The 19,406-nt window shown below is 42.3% G+C and overlaps 1 protein-coding gene across 3 annotated transcripts; it reads left to right on the forward strand.

Moving 5' to 3' along the window:
* Nucleotides 1-1,980: 1,980 nt before the first annotated feature.
* nemp1 (nuclear envelope integral membrane protein 1) lies at nt 1,981-12,123 on the forward strand. Of its 3 annotated transcripts, none has more exons than XM_035383606.1 (9): nt 1,981-2,152; nt 3,272-3,390; nt 5,452-5,671; nt 6,339-6,411; nt 7,802-7,895; nt 8,391-8,505; nt 8,855-9,080; nt 9,311-9,520; nt 9,666-12,123. In XM_035383606.1, exons 1-9 carry the CDS (start codon nt 2,023-2,025, stop codon nt 9,856-9,858), a joined length of 1,380 nt encoding a protein of 459 aa, XP_035239497.1. In that variant the 5' UTR covers nt 1,981-2,022; the 3' UTR covers nt 9,859-12,123. The 3 variants fall into 3 exon arrangements, with proteins under 3 accessions (XP_035239497.1, XP_035239499.1, XP_035239500.1); XM_035383608.1 differs by having other exon boundaries at nt 9,344-9,520; XM_035383609.1 differs by having other exon boundaries at nt 9,347-9,520.
* The last annotated feature ends 7,283 nt before the right edge of the window (nt 12,124-19,406 follow it).

Below are 19,406 nucleotides of genomic sequence, written 5' to 3' on the forward strand. Positions count from 1 at the left end.
TGGCTGAGGAACAAATCTGCTCTGCAGCCATGTTTGCGGGGGCTACTATAAAGGCTGCATTCATGGGGGTCATGCTTCAAAACATCTTGTCTGGCAGCAAACATCTGGCCTGTAGAAAAAAAAATCTTAGCGTTTCAACAAGCTCTCAAATATTTCTGTCTGCTGACTTTCTTGGTCCTTTAAGTATTGAATATGGACTGACAAGCAGATGTGATAGATTCACACACTGTGTAATCACTAGGGATGTTAGAATGAAGCGTCATGACACCAAATATTAGTGGCTACCATATGCTACTAATATTTCATTGGTCTGAACAAATCAGTGTTTTGTTGTGAGGCAAAAAAACTCTTTTGGTTGGTTTTAACAAGTGAGTGCTTTAACAAGTGAGTTGCATTTTTACTCATCACTTCTGAACTTTTTTCAGACCACATAGTTTCATATTTTTGAAACTTCATCTAAGAACACTGGTGAGCTCAGATGGAGTGTGTAAAATGTGACGTGATATTAGGTTATAATCTTAGGCTTCTACTTTTGCTTCAGTTTTATAGCTCCAGTTACTATATTACAAGCAGTAAGGCATGCATCAGACTTTAAAACAGAACAAATAAATTATGCTGATATTAGTTCACTAAAAACTGTTGAAGTTGCAGGAACTTAACTGACATTATGCCAAATCTGTAACAGTAGCATTACTCAGCCACCTTGTGGTGGAATGAGGTATTGCAGCTATCACAATCAATGGGAGGGATAGAAAAATGTGTCAAGTGGCTGGTGTGTATGCCGGTTTTTATTTCCACTAAATAATTACCCTGGCTAAATGAACCAATAGGTCTAAACACGATAGCTCTAAGTACTGAACAAATCACTTAATTTGAGGCTGATTTGTAATTTGGCAAGGATACTCGGGACTAACATGAACAACAATGAATAATAATATAAATGCTCAGTAGAATATTAATGAGCTGATAGTTAAATCGACCATAGCTGAATTCAGACAGTACTTTTATCTGATTATCTGGCTTGTTACTTCTATTTGTTAATGCATTTAATATATCAGGCTTGATCATTTATTTATTTATGCAAAAAGTTTATTAACAATAGAGATACAATCAGTGGAGAAATAATAAATATAAAGAAAAAAACAAGAGCGTTACAGACACAAGGCAAAAGGGTTGCAATTTACTATTTAAACAAGGGAAGTGAAAAAAAGTGCAGTTAACAATTAAGATTAAATCATTTGAGAAAATCTTTACGCACAGTCTCAAAAGAGATGCAGAACAGTTGCATTAAGAGTTGCACAGAAAGCAGACATTCCTATTGTATTGTGCTATTCTGACGTTTGCCCGATAGCATTCGTGAATTTTCGATCACATACGCCGTTCCAGAAACTTACAAAAGCAGGGCTGGTGGTTCGTCAAATATTTTTGCTACCTATGCATATGAAGAATAGACGTCAACTAGATATTTGCTTTTTCTGTTACGCCTGTTAGTTATTTCAGCTAGAAATATTAACAGAACTGACCGCCGCTGACACAATACGTCCAAGAAAATTGTCCTGAGTAACGCTTACAGGTGAGAGAAGTTAACTTAAAACCAACAGCCAGTCATATTGAATTTCGGCCTAAACGACGCAGTTAAACTGGTGGCAGCGCATGGCCTAAATTGCAATTTGTCGTTGCAGATGCTGCAACAAAAGGTCACGCACAACGGCGAAGCTGTGCTTTTGGTGCAAGGTAGAAACTGTTGCAAGTTAGTGTGAATCGAAACCCTCTCAAAGGGATATTTCAAATTTTTACTTTGAATAATGTAATTGGTACATTTCTACATAGGTTAGTATAACTTCACAGTATTTTCACCAATCGAATGTTGTAATACGAATAAACATTTCAACGATTGGTTAATTATCTAAGGCCGATCTTTCATTGGATTAAACTTTTATAGAGCCGTGGGAGACGCTCATCTGTGATACGCTACTGATCTGTCACTCATTCGGTTGCTAAGCGAAATAAGCAGGAGTTAGTATGTGCATCATTACTGTCATGGCGCGACACATGAAACGAAGAATTGGATTTAATTGCAAAAATTCAAGAACGACAGTAATTATACTGTCTTTTGTGTTGCATTTGCTTCTACTAATAGAACAAACCTCAGGTATGAAATACGCTTTCAAATACTAGTAATTATGATGTTAGGCTACGATGTAATGACATGTTAGCTAGCCTATTTAGCAAGCCCGCTAGCCAGCATGTCCAGTCAGCCAGTGAACCATACCTAATTCTTGTTTACTAGTATAACTTCTGTTACTAACAATAAAGTTACGGGTGGCTAAATGTGTCGGTCAGTTACAAATGGCTGTTGCTAACATAACTATTATGTCATAACCTGTTATATTATAGCCACGCTTTATCTCGTTAGCTTGCCACCTAGCTACCTCAGTGGTACCTAAACTTCAATCTCAAGTGAGAGACCATCACGTGGCTGTCAGAACCTACAGTCTATGGCCAGAACCCTGTTCAATAATGGTTATTACCTTTTCGACCCACGACCCAACCTACAGTTGTGCTGTCACTACATAATCTTACGTTAACGCAATCTGTCGAAGACGTGATGTAGTGTAGCTAGTTTGAACAATATAAACATGTAACTGTTAGGCTAATTACTCGAGTGATCACAATAATGATGTGTAAACCTGAAACTTGTTTTTATCTGAAAGTATAATATATATATATATATATAGTATAATTTATGGAACGTGTGAATATATAGCTACACTAAATATTATTTCTTCCGTTTACCTTTTTGTCCTCTGATTCCTTCCATCTTATTAGCCTTGAGACCCCCCGAGCTAACGTGCCCGATTTCCTGAGCTACCTTAGTTGTGTACAGGGTAGTTCGCTTACAACCATGTGTGGTCGTTAAATTCCTGTCGTTTACTTTTTAAAAATTAGTTCTGGCCCTGTCATAGCTATCTATTACGTTTTGAGAGACCCCATAGACCATGGTTTTTGACTGAATAAATGTGCACGTTTAGGTTATGTTTAAATTAAGCTTTTATTTGGTGCTGCCCACAGTGAATGCATCACACGCAGCTCATTTTTTGAATGATCACCAAACAAACTCCCCAAACAGTTTCTTCACTGGAAAAATCTGGTGCTTGTATGTCTGTGTGGCCACCAGCGTAAGGTCAGTTTGTCAACAGTCTACCATTTGTTTTGACCGTGCTTTCAATTTATCTTATGCAGCCATCTGATTTTGCTCGGTATTTTGCAGCTATATTGCCTATAACCCCCATAAAAGAAGGGAAGGAATACCAGGAGTCCGGACCACAGCACTTCTGTTACCACAATCACCTGGTGCCAGGATGGAGGGAGACCTGGACACGGATTCAGGTAGAAGAGAATGAATATTGAAAAACGGCAGCACGCATAGAGAATGTATGTAACCCATTTTAAACAATTATTCGCTAACCACAAAGCAAAAGCCACCCCCACACAAAAACTGAAGAAATGAAAAACTCTGAAAGACCCATTGCATCATGTGAGTTTGGCTCACGGTAAGGTGTAATGGTTCTTTGCGCTACAGTTCAAACCCTATGGCCTCTGAAGACTTATCTAAGACTTAGTTGTCATGTGACTTGAAGACTTGAAGCCGCATTCCAAGAGAGATTTTTTTGTACGGATCATTAGTGATGATGCCACATGGAGTCTTGGAAGGTTCTTCTTCATCTGCTTGTTGTTCAGTAACATTTGGCTTATTATCGAGGCTCTATGTGCAGGAGCGAATGAATCGTCCTCCTTCATGCTCCTTTTACGTTTAGATGGGATACAGCTACAGAGTGGGGAGCACCGTCTCCTTCCAGATTGTACACGTGCAGATCACGCCTGGGTTTACTTAACGGCACTTACCCTTAGACAGAATGGAGCTTCCTGTCTGATATATTTTCACTAGATTGGAATGAATGTTCAATAAATGATGAGGATGAGAATACATAGGAACTTCTTCAAAATAAGCTTTTTCAGTAGCTTACATGACAGAGATGTATTTGATTTTGGACATGATTTTAATACATAATAAACGCAGATGAAGATGCACAATGAAAGAAGACACAAATATAATCTGCTAGTCTCTTGGTATTGAAAACTAAATACAATTTTAATCATTTTAGCTTTCTTGCTGCTATGCTGCACTGCATTGTTCACAGTGCACTGTTGGGGTCTCTCCCTGGGTTAGTGAGAAGCCAGCTGGTTTGCAAATTCCTTTGCAAGAATTTCCATCAAATTAAAAGAACAAACATTGTTCCTACAAGAGCGATTCCACTTGTCAAGGTAGGCCTACATTGTAAGATAGACAAATTAGCTAGATGACGTTATCTAAAGTAAAGGTTCGGAGCAGACCTGGGTCAAATATGGATTTGTTTTGGATTCAAATTATTTTCTGTGCTCTTTTGATCTTTCCTGGTGCAATTGAACCTGCCAATATGACCAGAAGGCGGGGTTTGCACCTTTTGAGAGTATTTCATTGGTTCCAACACACCAGACAAGATCAGTAAAGCATAGAAAAGTATTTGAATTTGAAACAAAAACGTATTTGGCCCAGGTCTGGTTTGGAGAACTGCCTAAAAAACATTCCATTTGATTTTTTTAAAATACTAGCTAGCGCCATATCGGGAATGAATTGGCTGAGAGATATTAGTCCAGGCGATTGGCACAGTTTAAAAATGTTAATGCAGTGACGTATTTCCCTAATATGTTGTCTCTTGCCTTAATGCTAATTATAATCATTTTCTTGGCTTCACCGAGGGAAATCCTCGCACCACGGGCACAAACTACTGCTGGCGTGTCTTGAGCTAACGTTAATTAAGACTGGGAGCTCTGGAGCTTCTAGGTCTGGCCTGCTGTCGAAAAGCTAATAAGCACTTTGCGCAGTCAGCAGCGCCCGCCTACACATCTAATCAAGGCAGAACCGGCTGAAGGTCACCCGACAGGAACTGATGGCAATCTCAGCCGATACGGCGTTCGTCTCGAGCCGAGAGAGATTAGCGGGAGTCCCGCGGGCTTTTTGCACGACGCAGTTTGGCAGTTACGGGCAGAAATGCGACGGCGCCTGGCGTCCGGGCTACCGATTTGTCCACCCCCTCCCTATGAAGACGTTAGACACGAACCAAACCTGGGTCAAATACATATTTGTTTTGGATTCAAATGCTTTTCTGTATTCTGTTGATCTTGCCTGATGTAATTGTGCCTGACAATACGACCAGAAGGCGGGGTTTGAACACTTTGAGAGTATTTCATTGGATCCAATACACCAGACAAGGTCAGTAAAGTGCAGAAAAGTATTTGAATCCGAAACAAATAGGTCTTTGACCCAGGTCTGACGCGGATAGGCATCTCTGGATGCACGTAGTGGGCAGTGAGTCTGACTGAGGGGTCTCCCTCGCTCCCCGGGCGCAGATCCAGGTGCACAGCTCCAGGGAGCTGAAGGTGACGGTGGTGCAGGACGAGGAGGAGCTGCAGGAGCTGGAGCACTTCAGCATGTGGACCCTGGTGCAATACTTCATGCGGGAGCACTCCAACGAGACCGTCGTGGACGTGGGCCTGTTCAGCACGAAGACCTGCTTCCGGGTCGACCCGGCCGACTCCAGGGCCAAGTACACCGTCAGGCTCGCGCACCGTGAGTGAACGAGTGGGATTTTTTAGACCCCCCCCCCCCCGCCCCCCCACACACATTTTTTAGACCCCCCCCACACACACACACTATTCATTTTTGCTATGCATTTCATGAAGAATAACAGTTCCACATTCACCTTGTGCTTATTGTAGTGTGATGCAAGGGATTACATTTAGAGGTTAAAAAAAATTAACTGGTTGAATTAAAGATGGAGGTGAATGAATTGGCTCCTAATTGGTTAGCGTGGCCACCTGGCCAGTGGCCACTAAAACGAACCATTTAGTAGATAATGAAGAATTCAAAGGCAAAGCAAATGATAATGAGCCAAACCTGCATTGCGTTAATAAGTTTTAAGGAAAGGAAATTATGAAAGAACCTAATTGCATGTGTTGTCTTAATTGAGCAAGGGATTGGCTGTAACAAAAGCCAGCATACACAGGGGTCCCCAAGGCCCTTTGAGAGCTGCTGGCTGTTTTAAGTGTGAGCTTGTAAGTGGCTTTAGTGCTTCCGAAAACAGTTCCAAGAAGAATATGAAAGCCATTCACACTGATCAGTTGTCTGATTACTCACATGTTGTCTTGAGAGCGATGGCATACTCTGTCACATTTGAATGTGCATTCTTTCTGATTACGCCTTATTCAGCTGTTATTAATGATATTTTCTTCCTAAGATTTCGACATTTACCTGTTCCTGGTGTTTGCGTCTGGATTGCTGCTGTTCCTCTATGCTGACACACTTAGCAGGTAATGGAGCGTCTAAGTGTTTTGAGTCCATGTTGTCTTGTGTTACCGTCCTATAGCCCGATCTTTTGGACTGTTTTATTCCTTTGAATTTGAATTTTTTGAGCTAGTCACACACCGGAGTATGTACAAAGGCATGCTTCTCCTTAAATATAGAAGGGTTTGAGAAATTTTCATATTTTCTTCTGATGTTGGGAGAGGTTTATCCAAATATTTATTGTCCTGCCAATTTTTCTGTGTGGGGCATTGGCATTATCTTGTATGGGAGATTATTACTAATTGTTACATTCACAAGGCAAAGTTTGAAAAATGCCATTGGCGTCACTAACCATTAGTAGTTTGATTCACCATGTGTGACCTGCTGTTGCGTCATGATAACGTGTGGAGCAACACCTCCATTTAAAGCCGGCAGTAAAATCTCACATAGCAGTTGAATTAAGTAATGAAAGGGCAGAAATCCTGGTACTGCCCTGGATTTGTGTATGGACCTTTTTCTAGCAGTTCAGTACAGAAGTCATTTTGGATAATTTACGCCAAAACCCTTAGAGGAGATGAATAATGCTATTTCCCTAAGTTGTATTTATAACTGTTTTGTTTGCAAACGGACACTTAGCTTTGGCCACACAGTTGTGCTGTTGGCAAACAGGCACTTAGCTTTGGCCACACAGCTGGGCTGTTGGCAAACATTCATTTAGCTTTGGCCACACAGTTGTGCTGTTGGCAAACAGGCACTTAGCTTTGGCCACACAGCTGGGCTGTTGGCAAACAGGCACTTAGCTTTGGCCACACAGCTGGGCTGTTGGCAAACAGGCACTTAGCTTTGGCCACACAGCTGGGCTGTTGGCAAACAGGCACTTAGCTTTGGCCACACAGCTGGGCTGTTGGCAAACAGGCACTTAGCTTTGGCCACACAGCTGGGCTGTTGGCAAACAGGCACTTAGCTCTGGCCACACAGCTGGGCTGTTGGCAAACAGGCACTTAGCTCTGGCCACACAGCTGGGCTGTTGGCAAACAGGCACTTAGCTCTGGCCACACAGCTGGGCTGTTGGCAAACAGGCACTTAGCTTTGGCCACACAGCTGGGCTGTTGGTAAACAGGCACTTAGCTCTGGCCACACAGTTGTGCTGTTGGCGAACAGGCACTTAGCTTTGGCCACACAGCTGGGCTGTTGGCAAACAGGCACTTAGCTTTGGCCACACAGCTGGGCTGTTGGCAAACAGGCACTTAGCTTTGGCCACACAGCTGGGCTGTTGGCAAACAGGCACTTAGCTTTGGCCACACAGCTGGGCTGTTGGCAAACAGGCACTTGGTTTCAGATGCATGGCTGGGCTGTTAGGAAAGGGGCATTTTGTTTTGGACACTCAGCTGACACTGCTCTCCTACCCTCCCACAGGAGTCAGCTGTTCTATTACTCAGCTGGAATGAGCACGGGCATGATCGCCTCCCTCATCATCCTCATCTTCATCATGGCTCGCTTGCTGCCCAAGGTGAGAGGCTCATTCACACGGTAACCTACCTCCACCAGTCAGCCACAGCCCCTATGTGTGCTATCCATGACTTACTGCTATTTGTACAGTAACAGAAGCTAACTCTTATGTGTTTTGGGACATGTGTTTTGGATGAACATCTGTTGTGACTAAAATCCTACAGTCACTGTTAGGTTATTTTTTCCATCATTTGAATACTTTGCTCAAAAAACCTAAATTGTCACCAAATGGCTATTGATATGTCTAAGGCTTCCAAATAAAACATTAATATTCGTAGTATCGATCTGCTGGTCTGTAGGAGCAAGTGCTTTAGCGTACTAATTCGTAGCTATGGGCAAAGAATCAGTGAACGTTGGCTAACCTTTAAAATAGCTAATGCTATGAATGCTGTGATGCACTGCACTGGACTTTTGTTGTACAATATTATGTTTAAATGCATCTTTACCTATCAAATAAACATTAAATAAATAAACAAATGTACCGTTTCCTCCACAGAGAAGCCCGTTCTACGTGCTGATAGTCGGGGGCTGGTCCTTCTCGGTCTACCTCATCCAGCTGGTGTTCCGAAACCTGCAGATCATTCTGAAGGAGCACTGGCACCTGGCCATAGGTGGGGTCACTGATTGGTTTATTGATTGATTGATTTTTATTTTTGGATAAAAGCCCACTTGCATCCTTGGACTCGAGTGTTTCTAATGCTTTTATTAACTTCTTTTTTAACGTTTTTAACTTATTTCCAATATGGTCTCAAGTGGTCCACGTCCCATTTTATCCTCCTTCTTCAGAAATTACCCTTTGTGAATCAGTCATTGGTTTTTTTGGATCATGTATCATCCTGCAATGCTTTCTTTGTAAGAGTAAAGGGTGCTGTTGTGCACATATAAATCTTGTGTGTGTTCTCTAAAGGGAGTTGTGGCCCATCTAATGCGCAGGTTTCTAATGCCCCTGTCTGACTGCAGGCTACACAGCGGTGGTGGGCTTCGTTAGCTTTGCGGTGTGCTACCGCCACGGCCCCCTGGTGGAGGAGCGCAGCATTAACATCCTGTCCTGGACGCTGCAGATATTTGGTCTGCTGCTGGTGTATGCCGGCATCCAGGTCCAGCAGGTGGCGCTGGCTGTCATCGTGGCGGCCTTCTGCGCCAAGAATCTGGAGTATCCCGTCCAGCTGGGCCTGACTGCGTACAGGTGAGTGTGTGGATAGAAGTATATAAGTATAGAAGGCTCTATGCTAACACTGTTCTGTATTATAGAAGTCTGTATGCTAACATTGCTCTGTATTATAGAAGTCTGTATGCTAACATTGCTCTGTATTATAGAAGTCTGTATGCTAACACTGTTCTGTATTATAGAAGTCTGTATGCTAACATTGCTCTGTACTACAGAAGGCTCTGTGCTAACACTGTTCTGTATTATAGAAGGCTCAGTGCTAACATTGCACTGTACCACAGCAGGCTGAGACCAAAATGGTGCCGGAAGCTGGAGCCTCGTCGCCTTCTCACCGTGGAGGAGTACCAGAGGCAGGGGGAAGAGGAGACACAGCGTGCCCTGGAGGAGCTGCGGGAGTACTGCAGCAGCCCAGATTTCCATACCTGGAAGACCGTCTCCAGGCTGCAGTCTCCTAAGAGGTTGGTTGAATGCAGTTAGCAGGAGCTGGCTAACGTGACTAAATGAACTTGTATTCTCATAGTTGAAAGTTGCATAGCTGAGTAACGTTGGGCTTGGTGCCCATCGATGCTTTTCGACCGACGGCATTTTCCCGCTTCCTCCCAGGTTCGCAGACTTCATGGAAGGCTCACCCCACTTAATGGGGAATGAAGTGTCAATTCATGCGCAGGAATACGGGCTGGGGGGGTCCTTCTTCGAGGACGAGCTCTTCGCCACAGACGAGGATGAGGAGGACGAGGAGGAGGAGGAGCAGAGGGAGAAGCCTAAAGAGTGGTCCAGGAACCACAAAGACATGTGAGGGGGAGTGGGGTCATTGGAGGCAGGCACACGACAAGGCCTAAAATTCGCCCTACTTTCACACCCCCAGAGCTCGGTTGGGTTGAGCATAGTGGGCGTGGCTACAGCCCTGTCTGTCTTCAGATTTTGGCAGAGGAGCAAGCTGGAGTCTAACTCGGGACAGGACCCAGACAAGGTTTTTGACAGCAGGATAAAATATAATCGTACAACCATTAAAAATGAACCCATGCATACTTTTTTGTTTCACTGCGTTTTGGAAAAGCACAAGCAGTATTCATTGTGCCATATCTTTCCCTGTGTATGTAATGGTTCAAGAGGAAAATTCTAGAATGATAGTGGACTGATCATTTTTATTTAAGTGGTCTTACACTTTATTTTCCATTTTGTGCATGCTGGGATGCTTCGATTACAGCCATTGACTGGTAAATGTTTGCTTGTTGTACTAGAAGGTAGAGTGTGAAATCCAAAAAAAAAAAAAATGTTCAGCTCAAGTTAAGTCAGCTGTGATGTTTCCATTAATCGTGTATTAATAATGCAGTTCTGGTGCTAACACTCGGGATAAAAGCCATAGCAAAGTAAATCTTTCAGCTAGAGGACTTATAGCTCTGCTCAGTATTAATGGTCCAAATGCTGGTCTAATTTTGAAAACCTTTACCCATCAGTAAAGATCATTTTTTATCCAGCCAATTAGCTCCACTCTACGGTGAAGCACACAATATGGTGACATCACTGGTAACCTGACTTGAAGTGTAGTGCCTTTAAACCAAATACTGTACCGATGCTGTGAACTGATTCTGAAGCCCTAAAACCACCGGTCTTCTGATCCACCTGTTATCCACAACTTCTTCCTACAGCAAAACCATTACAGTCAGTGCGCTGATAACAAGATATGGACCATACATAAAACGATTCAGATTCCGCATTTAGACACTAACCTTGTTCCATTCTGCCAAAAATCCCATTTTTGCTTTTTTCACTTTGTGTGCTTTTAGGCAGTGATATTCTTCATCGGTTATGCGCATTTCATAATAGGCTTGTGTGCTAGTTATTTCGGTTGTATTTTAAATTGTATTGTTTTTAATGTTTTGTAACTGACGAACCAAAGTTCTCAACATGGATAGTTGGTATGATGTAGGCTGATATTTCCATAGATATCTGCCATTATCTTTAAGGAAGGTGTCTTAATCTGCCATTATCTTTAAGGAAGGTGTCTTATCAGATGCCTGGGAGTGCAGCATGCTAGAACACTCCTTTTGTAAATCACAGTATTACAGCTATAACTAGGGATGTCTAATACGGAAGTCCTAGGGAGGGATGGTGGAAGCTTTGCTTTTGGTTTTTGGCTGGTAAACATTATTCATTAAAAATATATAAAAGAGGTTCAGATTACTTTGATTGGGCTACTTTATGAGCATGACATTTCTGCTTAATTTGTAGCCATCTTTGGTGCATCAAATGCAGAGCCTCTCTGGGGCATATTGGTTTTCATCTTAATTTATTGGTCAATGCTGTTACGACCCAGATATCCTGCACCTGTGGTTAGAAGCTGAGTATTATTGTTCAGTCCATACCATATGGCCAGATCCACTGTATACTTTGACCCAATTGGTTGACAGAAACTAGACTGGCAGAATTAGCATTCTAGCGATTTGTACCTCATAAAATGTGAAATGGCCACCAATTCTAACCAAGATTATAACTGGGGGCATTAAAAAAAAAAAAAATTCCAGAACAATCTGCAGTATTAAAATAGTCACTCTGGTGGAACTCGGATGCTTAAATTTCATATTCCATTACATATGAGAATTTGCACACTGAATGGATGTTTGTTGGTGGAAGCATGTGATTGCAGGGATTGTGTGGACACATTAGTCATTTTTTTATCACGTAAGATTTTCTTTGGTATGTTTTTACATAGTGTGATAGGTTGAGGATTATTACCATATTATTTTCCATTTAGAATGTGGATATATATGGTCACCTTCCGCAAGTACAACACGTTTTGATTATTGTCTTGTGTAACTTTTTTTTTTTTTTTTGTGGGTCAGATATGGGATTTGTCCTTATGTAAAATTGGGTCAAATAGTAACCATTTCTTCTCTTTGTTGGAATATGATGGATGTGGACAGTGATTTGTTTTTTGTTGTATGTCAGATTTTATATGGTGCCCATGAATCAAAAAACATAATTTCTAAGTGTTTACAGTGTCTTCTGGGTTATCTTTTTGTGAAAAAAAGACAAATAAAATAAATGTGTTCAGATTTAATTTGTGGGTAAATTGGGAAATGTGATTTTGTGCATTAGGTACACTTTTTGTGAAGTTTTGTAAGTGGCTAGTTAACAGTTTGAATTGAATTAGATTTTTCTCAGAAAAAAAAAAAAAAATCAAACTCATTAACCACATTATTTTTTTGGTAGACCACAAATGGTTATGCTAAAATATGAAATGTTCACAGCAGGTGTGGGCCTCTAATGTGCCCACTTGTTCATGTGATATTCAAAGAGGAGCATTTCAGGCTCTTTGCACTTTGGCCTATTTTTAGGTCTTAGAAAATGTCGCATCAGCGGTTAATGGTCCAAATTAAGAACTTAATATACACAGGTAATTACACAGTAATGGTGTCTTCTCTACTGTTAAGATGCTACTCTAAAAATGCTGGTCTAAATTAGGTTTCAGTTTTGTGTAAATGCGTTTAAATTGATCATGAAATATATTTTAAGTATAACCTTATATGGACGTAACTTCATATTATCTATTATAAAATAACTGCCCCTGGTTGAGTTGTTTAAGTGTCGCACTTCACAACAAGCTGGTCCTGGACCACGATAACAGAAAAACTAAATGGTTGAGGAGATTGGACGGGCAGAAAAGCTAGTCATTGATCTGAGTCAAGGACAGAAGTAGAACGGTAGTAGAAAATAGAAACGGGTAAAAAAGCATTAGTAGTGAGATGGCAACTAGTTACAATGATGATAACATTGCGAAGTATATTATAATCTCTAGCCTTTTATCATGAGAATGTCAGGCGCGGTCGTAGGTCTGTGACGCATGCTGTGCATTTTATGGAATGTTACCCGTCGGCTTAGCTACAGTAGTGAAGGTTCGCTAGCTTGTTCTTGCAGTTCAGCTGAATTGGCTTGCTCCGAGACTTTGATGTGATAGAACTGTCTCTGGCTAGTTGCACCACCGCAGAACGAAGCTGACCTTCATCAGCCAGTCGGCAATTTTACCACAGTTTTAAGAGGAGTCCGCTCTTATCGCATTTTTCATTAGCAAGGTAGTCTAGCTACATAATGTCCGTTTAAAAAAACTAACCACATTTTAATAACGTTTTCAATTCATCAACGTATTATTTTGTTAGTGCGTTTTGTTGTGATTTTTCTTTTCCTGAAAAAATTTCTCCTGTTGTTACCATAGCCCCAATTGATTAGTGCCTTCATTACTAGGCATTGCACAATGAACCCTAGCTATGTGAATATGATGTGAACGAATGCAAATGCAGGGTTGACTGTGCTGTTTTCTGAATTACCCAGCTATATTATGGTTTGCCTGTGCTCTACATTTGTTTCTCTGTGGGGCAGTGCTGAAGAGCTCAGTAGCCCACCCAGAATTCAGAGCCCCCTGTCAGTCAGCAAGAGGGTGCTGAGGAGGATGGAGGGATGGAGAGGAAAGAGGAAATTGCCCAGTGCAGGACAAGATGGCTGGGAAAAGGTTGAGCAAGGGAGAAATGATGAGCGTGAAAGCAGGGGACTGGGAAATGAAGGGGACAGTGACTATGGAGTGTACATAAGAAGTGGAGAGGGTAGGAGGGGACAGGCAGTGAAGCGACTCCGTGGTTTTGGGGCCTGCGGCGGCCGTTTGGGGGACGTTCAAGACACAGGTCTCCCAGTGGCACCGGTGGGTTTTACCCAGAACAAGAGCTGAACAGGCTGCTGGCCCTGACACAGTTCCCTGAAGAGGCCCTGGATCTGCTTTCCGTGCTGTGGGGTGGAGACTGGCGCTGCCAAGCCAAACTGCAGGGTACCTGCAGGCAGCGAGCAGTGCTGATTATCCACTGGATACAAAGGGGAAACCCCTCCTCAGAACTCTTCCTTTGATGGCCTTGCTATGCAGTAAAAGGACACTAGAGGGCAGTAAGAGCACGTCTTATCCTTATCAACCTAATTTGTAAACGAGTCAATTTTAAACTGCTAGGTTCTGTGCTAGGAAGATGAGACCTGAAAAACGGTAAGTACATGTGACCTCTCCCCCCACACTCATGTCCAGCATGACTGTTACGACCCCAGTGTGTCTAGGGGTATATAGGGAGGTAACATAAGGTCTGGGTGTGGGTTGGTTGAAAGGGAACAGAACAAAACAACAATAAATAGTGCAAAACTGGTGTGCCTTTATTTACAGGTGAGGGAGAGCTATTTACAATATTTACAAGTACAAGTAAGGGCACAGACGTAACCCATAATAAGGGGGAAAAGGAACGAACAGAGTAAAAATCAAAACACTCAACTCTGCCTAACCTAATCGGATAATACTCTCTAACCTAACTACTAAAAATACATATGAAAACCAAAACCTAACTGACTGTTCTACGCTATTTCTATCTATCAAACAAAGTACAGGGTGTAGCACCTGCCCCTAACCTAGTGTGTCCATACAGCAATTTACCTACGTGCAAACAGACGTGTCAGTGGATATAAAATGAACTGTATGTCTTACCTGTTCACTTCTCCCCAGACAAATACACTAAGTAACAAATGATAACAAGGGGTAGAGGACACGTGAAACAATAAGGTTGCCAGCACACACAAAGGAATATACAAATACAACAAATGACAAGCGGATTACAACAGAATACAGCGAGCAATTTGCAGATGTATGGCATGAAGCAACAGAGAACGGAAGGGTTTTGAATCATCGCACAGTCTCGGGTTGGGTGCTGGAACGGGGCTCGAATGGTGAATGGCATGCAGAGAGCCAATAGCAGACGGACACCTAGATGAAGGACTGGCAGGAGGAGGAACACCTGGATGAAGGGATGCGATGAGGAGGAGAATGAAAAAACACAGAGACGGAGAAACAACAAAACAAACACGTACACACGCGTGGGGACATAACAATGACAATCTCAGCAAGAGACAATATTGTTTGTTGTAACTTGGCCTCATTTTGATATCAATACTTTTAACAACAGACCTAGATTTATCCAGTATTAATGCCTTATAAACGGTGCTTTGCATGCATGAGTATGCTGGCATTTTTGTACATTGAATATGTTTTTTTGTTGAGATTGTGCACCCCTTGCAGCTTAAGGGGTTAGTCAGATCAACGGAAATCAATGTGTAAATATTGACTTGTGTTAGTTGAGTGGCCCACAGTCACCAGCAGGTGGCATTGTAGGTGGGGAAAAACCTTTACCTCAACCTTACCAGGAGGTGAACAATGATTTTTAAAATCTTACTTTAAATGTTATTGTGTATGTTAAATGTTATTTTTTGATGAAATTGGTGTGCTTTTCGCTGAATCCAACATGCCGAGTTTACGGCTGACATACTTTGCTTTCATAGATGGGAAGTTCTGTGACATCACAGGTGTTCTATGACATCACAGGCTCTCCTCTGTGCCTGAGCTGAACTGAATAAAAACACAGTTCACTGTGTTTTTATTCAGTTCAGTAAATGGTAAATTATGGTAAATTCGTCTTTGCAGAGTGGGCTGATTGTCACAGGTGAGAGCCCAACTGTCTCATGAGATGATTTTTTGTGGTTTAACCCGGAAGTACTTATTTTCAGACTACATGTCACTAGTATGTGGATTTATTGCTGAATATTCTTTCTTGCCATGAGCTGTAAGAGTGAGAAAGCTCTTTTTTTGCTTAAGACATACCCAAAGTCCTCTGCTTCTGGTAGGGTTTTTAGGGTTTGAAAATTTGTATTTGGCGATTATTCAGGCTTGTCTAGAAGGTATCCAACGTTTGTTGCACTCTTGTGACTCACAGTCATTTCTGCATAGTTTCCTTAGCCTATGCTAATGTTTTTTTTTTTTTTTTAAGAAAAACTGTTGTAATCGCACTTGGGCAGTAGAGGAAGCTGGAGTAAGATGGATGCCCCATTTAACAATATCAAAATAAATTCTCCCTGACCTGACCTATGCTATTTTTTGCCACTGCACAGATGCTGTACCAAAACTTTGATTTGTTAAACAAAATAACTGCATTTGTAAACTGCATGCTGATTGGCTAGAAAAACATAACTATAGCACTGATGTATGTTGCCTTCGAAAACTCGTTACCTGCGACTAGACGTTCTGAGACGAGGCAGCGCACGCTCCTGCGATTCCTCTAACATTCCTAAATGGTTTTGATGCATAGTTAATCTTTGGTCTGAACTGGCCTTTATGCATTAAATAAGATCACTGTCAAGCCCTTTACTCATTCTTTACCTTACAGATTGCTTGTCCCATTTCGGACACCTCTGTTGCTATGGGGACCTCCCTCGACTTTAGCGAGAGAATAATTTCAGACCCAAGAAAAGTCAGATCCCTTCTAAGACTTGCTTGATTATTCAGGAGTGACATTCCTGTCACTATGGGGACACTCTCAGTGAACATTATTTTGTGGTGTCAACTATCTTCTCTTCTGCTCCTCCCCAGGGCCCCACCCGGTTCCACGCCGGGCCCCACCCCTCCGGCAGACAGGCAGGACTCCTCCCACTGTGCTTTCCAGGGCGGGGCAGCACGCTTCCTCTACGCGTGCCCAGACCCGGCGGCTGCAGCAGGAGGCCCTCCTACCGCAGCCTCAGGCCCCGGTGAGCCCCACGTGGACGGTTCCGGTGTCCAGGAGGAGGAGCCGAAGCTCGCGTGCCAGGGCACGACGCCCCGCCAGCCTGTCCCGAGCCGGCCCGGGCCTCTCCCTGGAACCCTCCGACTGGCCCCCGGCCTACCCCTCTCGCTCCTCCAGCCTTATTCAAGGAGCGGCTCATTTTGGCCATCCACCCCCCTCAACCATCGAGTACAGCACTGATTGGCTGGGAGTCCTGGGGCAGAGGAGGAGTCAATGCAGAGGGTGTTTTTTTGTTTTGCTCAATCTTATTTTTTTGGTTTTTCTCTGGCTCTTGTTTTTTTACCTGACACGGAATGGTGGCCACAGGACTTCCATCTAAAGCCAGTGCGAAGCAGGCCAGGACTGTCACATCTGCTTTCCTCAGGAGTGCACAGAGAATGAGATGGAGAGAGATGGTAAAGAAGGGGTCGTTGGAACAAGGAGGAAGTTTGTTAAGCAGGCTCTAAATTGTAATTAGTTCTGGTTCAGTCAAGTCTGCCTGGGAGTCATGTATCCAAAGTAAAATGTACACACGGGATCGTGCCGGTCTCATCCACTGATATTTCAGCCTTATCATTGTGCCTCAAAATACCCAAAGTAATTTTGAGTCTTCCTAAGATTCCATGTCCCCGTGGACCTTTGGCTTGTCAGTTCTGACACATTATATCCTCTTTGTCTTCTTAAACATTACATAGTGACAGCATTTAATCTGTTATCACTGTATCTTTTTTCTCAATTACATTATAACCAATATGCAAGCCTCTGCACTCAAGTGTTCCTGTTTTTTCCGTAATGTTTCAGCTTTTGCTCTATACAGATAATTAACAGAATTAACAACAACAGCAATAAATAAAAGGCTCATCCTAACAGCCTCTAGGGATATTTTTGGCATGTGAATATTAATTTCTGTCAAGACATCTGTGATATTTAGTTGCGGTGCCGAAATATTGCCCAGCATCCTTGGTTGCTGTGCAAGGTAAGCACTCTTGGAATAGGTAAGATGACAAATCAGATAATAGCTTGCGAAATTAAAATCAGTTGCTGGGTTCTGGGTTTGCGATGGGGGGTATTTTGTTCCAGAATTTATCACAGAAAGTCTTGTTTGTTAAATCATACATTAGGGTTAACCAGAATCTGGAAGCAACCTTTGAGAAGTATGTGAGGCATCTGTGTTTGGGTTTTAAACAATTCTGAAAATATTTAGATACTGTCTTTGTAATGGGGTGTTATTCAAATTCAAAAGTGTTGGCTCTGATAGACTTGTTTTCCAATTTACTGATTTCATCTTGTTCTCGTACATTTCCACTGTTTCTCAGTTACTTCAATTTGAAATACATAGCGCTGTCATAATAAAAATCATTCTTGCCGAGGACTCTTTCGGTTTAACATTACATCCATAACTAGATACGTTTCTCCTCAAGGATCCAGTTAAGAACCTTAGAACTCAATAAGAGTGAAATTGTGTGAGCATATGACGGACCTGCAGATCATTGACATATTCTGAATATAAGCTGTGCCATGTTTATTAACAAATTTAAATGTTTTTAAAAACCCAGGCTCAGAGGCCACCTTGAATTGAATCACAAAATGAAGCGAAAATGTGTCCTTTTTTGGTTAACTTCTGCGATTAATGCAAATCCTGTGGGGAAGTGACCTTCCAAGTACGTAAACGCACAGCCACAAATAATTGTTAAAGAGGCCGCCAGAGCATCAGTCTTAAATTCGATCCCAGTTTTGCATTTCATTTTCAGGATTTTCAGTTTTGCATCACCTATGTTGAATTTCGAGCGTCAGACGAGACGCGCGCTTCCTAGTTGCTTGTTCTGCATTTAGACCAAACCCAAGTGCTGAATCCGTGCATTGTATCGTCATGTATAACGAAGTGTTTCCGTCAGGCCTGTGGGACATCGTAAGATGATTTTCATGTGCTGCTGGGCTACGCTTCTCACGCCCTGTCGTTGTCACTGTGTTGCAATACGATTAAATCCCTGGGGAAAGGGGGATTCCCTTTGTCTTATCAGTTTATCGCTAAACCTGGGATAGCCCCATCCCCAGCCGTATGCAAAGTGTCTGGATTTCCCACCGGCTTGGCAGCCTGCCTGCGTTGCACAAGCAGCAAATCCCGGTGCGCTCCCCCTAGGTCTGTATGAACACATGTGTTCATGCAACTATTCCCCCACAGCACGTGCAGGTTTCCCATTTGGCTGGGCCACAACAGCTTTTTTTGCCCAGTTCCCGGAGAACTGACGTGTCATTGTGTTTCCATGTGAAATACGTTCGAAGGTAAACATTAAATGTCAAACAAGTGCATTGCTATTCCAGCGACAGTGCTCTCCAGAAGGTCTCGCACCCTTGATAAACAGTAGCAAAGAAAGCTGTATAATAAACAATACACGTAATGAGCTGTATCCTAAGCTAAAAAAACATGTAGCCTATTTTAAACTAACACAATTGCTCAGAGAAAAACATTCTGTTCAACAAGTAATCATTTTTATAAAAATTTTTTAAAAAAAACCAAGACCCTTAGTACTTGTTTTCAATAGAATTCAACAAATCATTTGCAAAAAAACAAAAATTCATTTGCATGATTTAACGTTTTTTATTTGTGAGTTCAACAATCAAGGGGAACTGTATCGTGGCATTGAATGGCTTATTTTACTGGGGCTTAAAAATGAGTTAAGATACGTGTGAAGTCCACGTCAGCCATCACGGGAGGGGGGGGGGGGGGGATGTC

Source organism: Anguilla anguilla, chromosome 11 (assembly GCF_013347855.1).
Source record: "Anguilla anguilla isolate fAngAng1 chromosome 11, fAngAng1.pri, whole genome shotgun sequence".
Classification (NCBI taxonomy): domain Eukaryota; kingdom Metazoa; phylum Chordata; class Actinopteri; order Anguilliformes; family Anguillidae; genus Anguilla; species Anguilla anguilla.